General features: G+C 30.2%; 1 protein-coding gene across 1 annotated transcript in view; it reads right to left on the bottom strand.

The window, feature by feature from the left end:
* Positions 1-517: 517 nt before the first annotated feature.
* The window catches only part of LOC123291837 (maternal embryonic leucine zipper kinase-like), a 44,375-nt gene continuing 36,306 nt past the window's right edge, over positions 518-8,586 (bottom strand). Inside the window, exon 10 of the mRNA XM_044872264.1 lies at positions 518-1,708. Within this exon, the coding sequence (XP_044728199.1) occupies positions 1,306-1,708 (403 nt within the window). The 3' untranslated portion in view covers positions 518-1,305. The remainder of the gene's footprint in view (positions 1,709-8,586) is intronic.

Below are 8,586 nucleotides of genomic sequence, written 5' to 3'. Positions count from 1 at the left end.
AAAAACCTTATTATCGATGCTCAAATAATGTTGAAGCTTACTATTTGTAACCCCCGAACCCAAAAAATGAGAGTATTTATATGTTTGACCGCTATGTCTGTCTGAACAGTTTTTCGTAAACGGGGTTTTTCGTAAATTTTGTAAATTTTACTCGTTTTTTCCTTGGAAGAGAAAATAATTTATGAATAAGTAAACAAAGAGAATTATATTTATCTCATTTTAATATGCAAATAAAATTTGTACTTACATATATTAAAAATAATTACACCAAAAATTAAGTACATAATTAAATAAAAAAATAAAAAAATTTGTTTATTGCAAAAGTTATATAAGAAACAGAAAACTCGAAACATTCATAATTAATCAAAAATAAAACTAAAAGAATCCATTTTATTCAAAAACAAAAAAATTCTTTGATTCTATTCGTAACAAAAGCACAAAATAATCCAAACCCCAATAATATTGAACATTATGTTCAAATTGTCCAGAATTAATAAAACAAACACAAAATGGCGACAATACGATTTAAAAAAAATATGAACATGATAAGGAAAATTATTAGACTAGCTAACAGGTACGACTTTTAAAACGCACAATAATTTAAAATGCAAAAGCTCAAATATCCTGAAATTATGTCGTTGTATTCGAACAAAATTCTATTCGAATGCTCTCTCTCTGCTTTTTTTTCATAACAAATCGACAAATTCTCATCGCAATTAGTAAAAGTAATTAAAAAATATTCTGGGTATATTTTGAAAGATAATAAAAATCCGCTTCAAATCTTATGGAAATTAAATAGTTGCACCCACCGGTTCCCAGTTGTGAAGCCAACGGTATTAGTTGGCTCTATTAATAGGTAATAATATTAAATAAACAACATGTTTGAACTTCATACGGAAGTTAGTGGTTTATGCTTGCGTACAGCTTTGCGTAAGCAGCAGTTTTATGGAGCAAAAATTTTGTCCTACTAACATAAAAGTAAATTTCCACACATCTTCTATCTCTAGACACTTACTCATCTGCAATATATCTTTAGCCTAGATTAAATTAAGAATTATTGATATAGAGAACCCAAAAACTGCCTATAGAATGTTTTTCAAAGACTAGAAATGTTATGGGTAACTTTATGCGTCAAATGGGAGACCTATTTTGAAGGCAACAAAATAAATAGATAAATGAACGAGAAGTGCAAGGTTTCTAGGTAGCTTTCCATCAAGTCCAATATTACAAAGTGCCCAAACTTCAAATATATTCAATTTCCATATGATTTGAGTGGCGACAAGAAAAGAGCATAAGAAATCAAGATTAGACTAATTGCTCAATTGCATCATTGGGTTTAAGATTATTTTTTGTATTCAAATCAATTGCAGCTAAAGCTAACACCTCTTCACACACATTTTTATATCTCCATGAATCACCTTTCAAACGTTTTCGGCGGATACCAACAACAGTGGACGACGTAATTCCTGTGGATTTATTTGGGGTACTTTTATTACTGTTATTTGGTGTTTTATTTGAATTGGGTGTTTTGGAAAAGACACGTGAAGGTGTTTTTGGTGTTGATGGTTTTGTTGACGCACTGCTGCAACCCCCTACACATGGTACTAAGCAAACTTCTAATTCAAACGAACAAGGTGCTCCTCCTGAAGTATTATTACCAGACGCTTTAGAATTTGATGTGTATTCGCATTTTCCACGCAAACGATACCTGTAATCAGAAAAGTTTCCATTAGTGAAACAAGTAAGTCCGTGTAGTTTCAGAAAAATGAAGGTCCATTAAGGTTTTCAGTTCTTTACAGTTCAAAAACCAGCTTGCAAAAATTTGAATGTATGTTTAAAGAATTCACTAATGTTATTTTTGCAGTTCTAAAATTAAACATGCTGTCCAAAATTTGCGGCTTGTTTATTTAAAAAAAATAGTAATATGTACTACCAATTTCACATTTTAGAGAAGGCCTTGTAAAACCTTGTAAGCAGGCTTGAAATTTGCAGTTTTTTTACCAGCAACTCCAAATTTTGAAACTAGTTTATTCTATAAAATAAACGAATGCCATGCCAATTGTACTGAAGTAGCATTGAAATACACCTCGAAGAAACCATGGGAGAAACTTTAAAGTTGGTTCGAAATTTACAGATTTTTACAGTTCAAAGACCTGGTGATCCAAGAAAGTTTAAAAGTTTATTTATTTTAAAATTTCACGTACATACACACGTACATCTCCAAGAAGACCCTGTAAAAACTCTTGAAATTTTCAGTTTTTTTATTGGTATTAAGACAAGCTTTGCTTTTGCATCTTGCTTACTTTAAGAAGTTCACGTATGTGCTGACAACTTAACATGGAGGTTAGAGTTGCCATGTTGTTATCATCATCAGTGTGAATTAGTTAATCGCAATTTGGTGACGGTCTGCACACTGGTGTTTTGGTGTGTGCACAATTTCCAAGTATCTATCAAGCTGTAACTCCGGCCAATCAGCTTCGATCAGGTGCTTAGTGTTTGGCCAGAAAGCGTGATCCTTATAGGTCAATGATATTCAAGTATTTTATCACCTGCTTTTGAAGTTTAAAATTAAATATCTATTTTTAAAAATTTATTTTTAACAATGCAATTTTTTTATAAAATCCGAATTTGGAATAGGTCCCTTATCCAAGTTAATTTTTTCTTACTACGTTCTTGAATGTAGCTGCTTTCATAAGGTACACATCAAAAGACCAGTGATTAGCATCGAAGAACATACACTATTAAAGTAATGGGAGATAATCCTGATAAACTTGATGTCGAATTGGCCATATTACGCATAAAAATGTAAAACTAGAATAATACCATAGCAAAATTTGAAAGTGAAATTAAATTTGATTAAAAAACGAAGGAGTTATAAGCAATCAAAGATTGTATTCAAAAGTTGCCCATCTCCTTTTAGCAAAACAAAGTTTTATATGTAATCTCTATGGCGATACCCACGTATGACGTCACTAGTGGGTATCTTCCTCTTTGTCTAATTAGGAATTTTAAACGTTCATATCTTGCATACTAGTAAAGATTTTTAAAAAGCAACTTCACTTTTCTATCCGTTCCCCTATTACGATTAGCTAATTCATACTGATGATGAATACATGATAGTCGAAATGTGTTTTATTTAATAAAAAAAATTGATCTAGGAAATTTAGGCAAAATCGAAAATTAATTCAAAATATCCATAAGTTCTCATTTATTATCATTGATAATATTTATAAAATGTATGCAGTTCTAAGACCAATCGATTCTAGATTTAACAGCTGATTAAGTTTTTGGCGAGATCTTTCGTTAGAGCAAAATAATTTACCTTCTATCAGAGTACCTACTGTAAAACAATTTTGTCAAAAGAAGGCAAGGCTAGTTGAACAAGTTCCGCTCAATAAGTGAAATAAAGGAAACGAGAAAAAGACAGGTAAATACATAAATGACCCCCCACATTTTGTCAACCAGATGTAAGTAAATAAACAATTTTCCCCTTTCCGTTCGCATATAAGAAATGACTTTAATAAAATATAGTTTTTTTTTTCTTTACAACAAGTACAACATTCTCTATTATGGCAAAGTAATAAGAAGAAGAATCTTCTTGATAGTAGTTCGATATTTATAATATTCAATTTGTTATATTCATTGATAACATTTCAGTTTGATTCATTCATCGATCAAGTTACCATAAATGGGTTTATAAAATAACCATTCACAATTGAATAAAAATCTAATAAAATCTATTTGATTTTATAATAAATCTTCATTAAATCATCATGAATCGTTGTAATCGTTATTATCTAAGTATGTGGTTTTTCAAAATATAACATAATCATATGGTGTTGGAGAGCAGGCAACATTTCCGAGAGTTTATTTAAAGTGGGTTGAATTTTGAGCATTTCTTTCTTTTTAAACTTATTCATTTCTAAGCACGTCCCACACCTGAGAACGGTTGTGTTATTAACTAACGCGGGATGTGTGCTAGTAAAGCAACATCAAATCAAAGGATTTAGTTTTATTAGAATACTATCTGGTCCAGTATTCACAAAGCAAAGCAACGCAAAACTGTCTGACAATTATAATTCATATCACTTAAGACATAATAAATGATTTTTATGTCTAAAAATGATTTTACAACAAGTGAAAAAAAAAACAATTGGCTGAATTAATTGTTGAGAAACCCTGTATAGAAAATGTCGAATATCTGTGTTTGTATTATTGAATATCTGTGTTTGTATTATTTTTTTATCAATTAGAAGAGTTTAAAAAACCAACAAAAATATATTATTTGGTTTTCGAAAATTTCGTAAATTTTCGAAAATATTTTCTAGAATTTTTTTTCGTTTTTCGAGAATGTTTCACAAGACCACTAGTTGAAGGTACCTACAAATTTGTAACTCCCTATATTTTATAGTTTTGAAGAAAATGGACACAAAAGTTTTATGCTAATTTGCGCCCTCGCGGATAAACAGTGACGTTTACGAAAAAAAAGTTTCAAACAAAAGTTGATAATTGTTTGTACTTTTATTCTATCTCTACGTTTTACAAGATGGTTCCTACTAATTTAAGACCCAATTGACCTATGTTGCTCATTTATAAACTTAGCCTCAATTTGTACGTGTTGAGCATGCTATAAAATTTCAATTTGATATCTCTTTTCGTTTTTAAGGTATCGTGCTTCCAGACAGATAGAGGGATAACCGGAAATGGACTAATTAGGTGATTTTATGAACATCTATACCCAAATTTTTTTCGTATTAATTATTTAATCCTTTAACACTTGGGACTAAACTTAGTATACCTTGATGTATATTACATATATACAAGGTATTAAAAAATTAGTTTCTGTCGAGTAGGATTCGTAGTAAATCATGTATCCAACTCATCTACTTATAGAGCCTTTTCTGCATTTCTCCTTCGAACTGAAGGAATATGTTGAAGAAGGTCCTATTATCACAACTAAGATGCAGTATCGATATGTATACGGTTTAGCAATTCCTCTATAGTGCGCTTAAATAGAAGAATTTCCTTGGACAAAATCGAAAAAAGCACTTAATAAACCTTGGTATATTAGATAAATTAAGATCAAACAAATAGAAAAATCGAGTTTATTTGACAATTGGACTTGTAGTTTTTGATATAACGCTGGATATTCGATATTTGAAATGTAACAACTTTTTAGAGCAATTTCCATTGATATCTCGGAAACTTATTTAACCATCAAATAAAGTGAATTTTCGAGTTTATGTCTTTAATAACGTCGTATAAAAGCCAAAGATAATAATCTTGTTTAATTTTTTTTGCCATATTTTGAGAGTGCTACTCAAAAACCCGAAAAAACGGGAATCGATGTAAAAAGAGGACCTTTATTATTGAATAAAATCAACTTTAGCTTAAACAAACTACTTTTTCAATTACTAATCGTTCGTCAATCATAAAGTTGTTTCATTCATTAATTTCTGTCATTAAATATCATTTGTATTCAAGATTATAGTTTTTTTTTATGTTTGAACATAGGAGGTAATTTGAGAAAATATTTCACACACATTAAATCCAAATTTATAAAAATTAAAAAAAAATAAAAATTTCTTTTTACAAGATGTACCAAAAGAGAAGATCGTAGTATCCTAGGGACTATTGTATTAACTTTTTTTAGCCCCCGAACTAAAAGGGATGTTATAAGTTTGACCGCTATGTGTTTGTGTGTCTGTGGCCTCTCAGCGCCTTAAAGGATAAACCCATTTTAATTTTTTTTTTGTTTCGTTTGAAAGATAACTTAAAGAAGAGTGTTCTTAGAGCTTCAAAAATCTTAGGGTTCCGTACCCGAAAATTTGTCGGGGGGGGGGTGGTTTTAAATTTTATAAATTTCACTTGTTTGTATTGGTTCTAAGTTACATGGTTAAAGTTAATTTTAGAGAAAACGTTAATAGGGGAGAGCCATAATCGTACTACCACAATTGGAAAGGCGGACAACCGGAAATGGACTAATTAGGTGATTTTTTGAACACCTATACCAAAATTTTGTACATAGTATCAATATTTTTAAGCGTTAAAAATTTGGGACTAAAATAAGTATAGGTACCTTGACATATTTCATATATACATGGTATAAAAGTCTGATGAGGAGTTTTGTAAATATCTAATTAATTGAGATTTTCAATAAGAATAAGTGCTAGATAGTTCGTTTATAGCTAGTTTAACTGATTTATGTTTTCTCACTTTAAGATTATTTAAAAATTTACTTGTAATTATAATTTAATAATACTAGCTCGACTCGTGCGGAATTCCGCTCCTGTAATTACCATAACCCGTGGCTACCCTGTATCCGTGGCTAAAAACAACAAACAACAAATTTTGGAGAATGGTAAAAAAATCGAAGTTTCTTCACTACATATTATAAAACAAAGTCGCTTTTTCTGTCCCTATGTCCCTATGTACGCTTAAATCTTTGAAACTACGCAACGGATTGCGGTTTTATTAATAGATATAGTGATTCAAGAGGAAGGTTTTTATGTATAATACATCCATATTATAGTAGAGTAAGGGGTTGAAATAGGGGTTGAAAGGGATATGCTTCAAAAACTAAAAAAGTTGTGCATCGATTAAGCTCAAATATTGACACGATATACAACCAGCTTCAAAGATATATTGTTTTTATCTACTTTGAACCTTCGGAGGGTAGAAAGGTGAAGCGAGAAAGAGGGAAGGAATTATCGAATATTTACAAATATACCTAAGTGGAGTATCAAATAAAATAGCATGACGTGTACATTACAAAACTGTTATCCCACGCAAGGAAATGTGGAGGGAGGGGTGCAAGTGGGGATGTTGCCCAGCAAAGCGGGTAGTTCACAGCTAGTAAATTAATATTAGAAGAACATTTATTAAAAATAGTAATTATATGTCTAGAGTTTTTGGAGAGCATCTGTAAAAACTAACATGTTTGCCTAATAATGTTTTGAGTATTATATGTTTAGAGTATTAGGAGAGCATCTGTAAAAATTAACATGCTTGCTTAATAAACTTATTATTTTAATTTATTTTAATTTCTGATATTTTTTTCGTTCAAATTATTTGTCTACCGTATTTTATCCTAAGCGGTACAGTTAGACCGCGAGTATATTTTTCAAACCTAGGCATAATAAGCTTGAAAATGAGGGGTTAATCATGGAATTTGATAAAGAAATAAGGAAGATAAGGGTAGGAAAGAAAAAATGTTGCTAGAATAATCTCAAAGACTAGATAGTTGTATAATATTGATAATCTAAAGATGATCTATATCTGATAGCAAAAAAAAAGAGTAGTATATAAAACCTAAACTATCTGCTAAAGAATACATTCTTTAATTTACGTCAATCTGTAAGTTTTATTGTAACTGATTCTTTTTTAACAACGGCAACGTTTTATTATTACGAAAAACGAGACTGAATCTTACGTAAAAAAGGGATAGAGGGGTTCGAGAAATCTTATGTATGCTGACGTGGGGGGAGGGAGGTATCAAAAATCGTCAAAATTATGCTTACGTAATTAATGAATATTCCCTAAGAAATTTCCACCTATATAAATTTTCGTAGAAAAAAATTTCGAGAGGACTTTCCCATCAGCCTCTAAAATAACCACCAAATTTCGTGAAAATTTTTGGAAGATTAGTTAATACATGTGAAATGTTAATACACTCTGCGTCACAAAATGTGAAAAGATTTTACTATTCTAAGTGATATTGCTGTATCCCTTGGAATGACAGTTAATTTTAATATCACTTAGAATGGTAAAACCTGTGCACATTTTGTGACGCAGAGTATACATAGACAATTCTAAGCGCACGTATTGATTTTCAAACACCTTGTATTAAATAAATGCAACGTGATTGTTTAAGTAAATTACATGTAATAGTCTTAAAAAATTTTAAGAAGGTAATTTATAATAAGTAATCGTATATTCAAGAAAAAATAAAAAATTATTTAATTCAATAAATTATGCTTGAAAACGAACGATTAAATAATAATGCGCGCATCATTGGATAAATTATATTTTTTTTAATAGGATAATATTAATGTTAAATGTGAGTAGTACAAAACAATGTGGGAAAAATGTTTAATTTAAAATATTGTTTAAAAAATCGAATATAAATTTTGCATAGTTTGTTTGCAGCGAAACAAAGTTATATTTGCAGGGTTTCTATTATTATTATACCATGTATATGAAATATACCAAGGTATACTAAGTTTAGTCCCAAGTTTCAAACGATTAAAAATATTGATGCTATGAACAAAATTTTGGTATAGGTGTTCATAAAATCACCTAATTAGTCCATTTCCGGTTGTCTGTCTTTCTGTCTGTCGTCTGTCCGTCTGTCATTACGATTACTAAAAAACGAAAAGAGATATCAAGCTGAAATTTTTATAGCGTGCTGAGGACGTAAAAAGTGAGGTCGAGTTCGTAAATGAGTAACATAGGTCAATTGGGTCTTGGGTCCGTAGGACCCATCTTGTAAACCGTTAGAGATAGAACAAAAGTTTAAATGTAAAAAATGTTACTAATGTAAAAAATGTAAAAAATAAACAACTTTTGTTTGAAACATTTTTTCGT

The sequence above is a fragment of the Chrysoperla carnea genome, chromosome 2, assembly GCF_905475395.1.
Source record: "Chrysoperla carnea chromosome 2, inChrCarn1.1, whole genome shotgun sequence".
Lineage (NCBI taxonomy): Eukaryota > Metazoa > Arthropoda > Insecta > Neuroptera > Chrysopidae > Chrysoperla > Chrysoperla carnea.
This window is presented reverse-complemented; position numbering and strand designations above follow the sequence as displayed.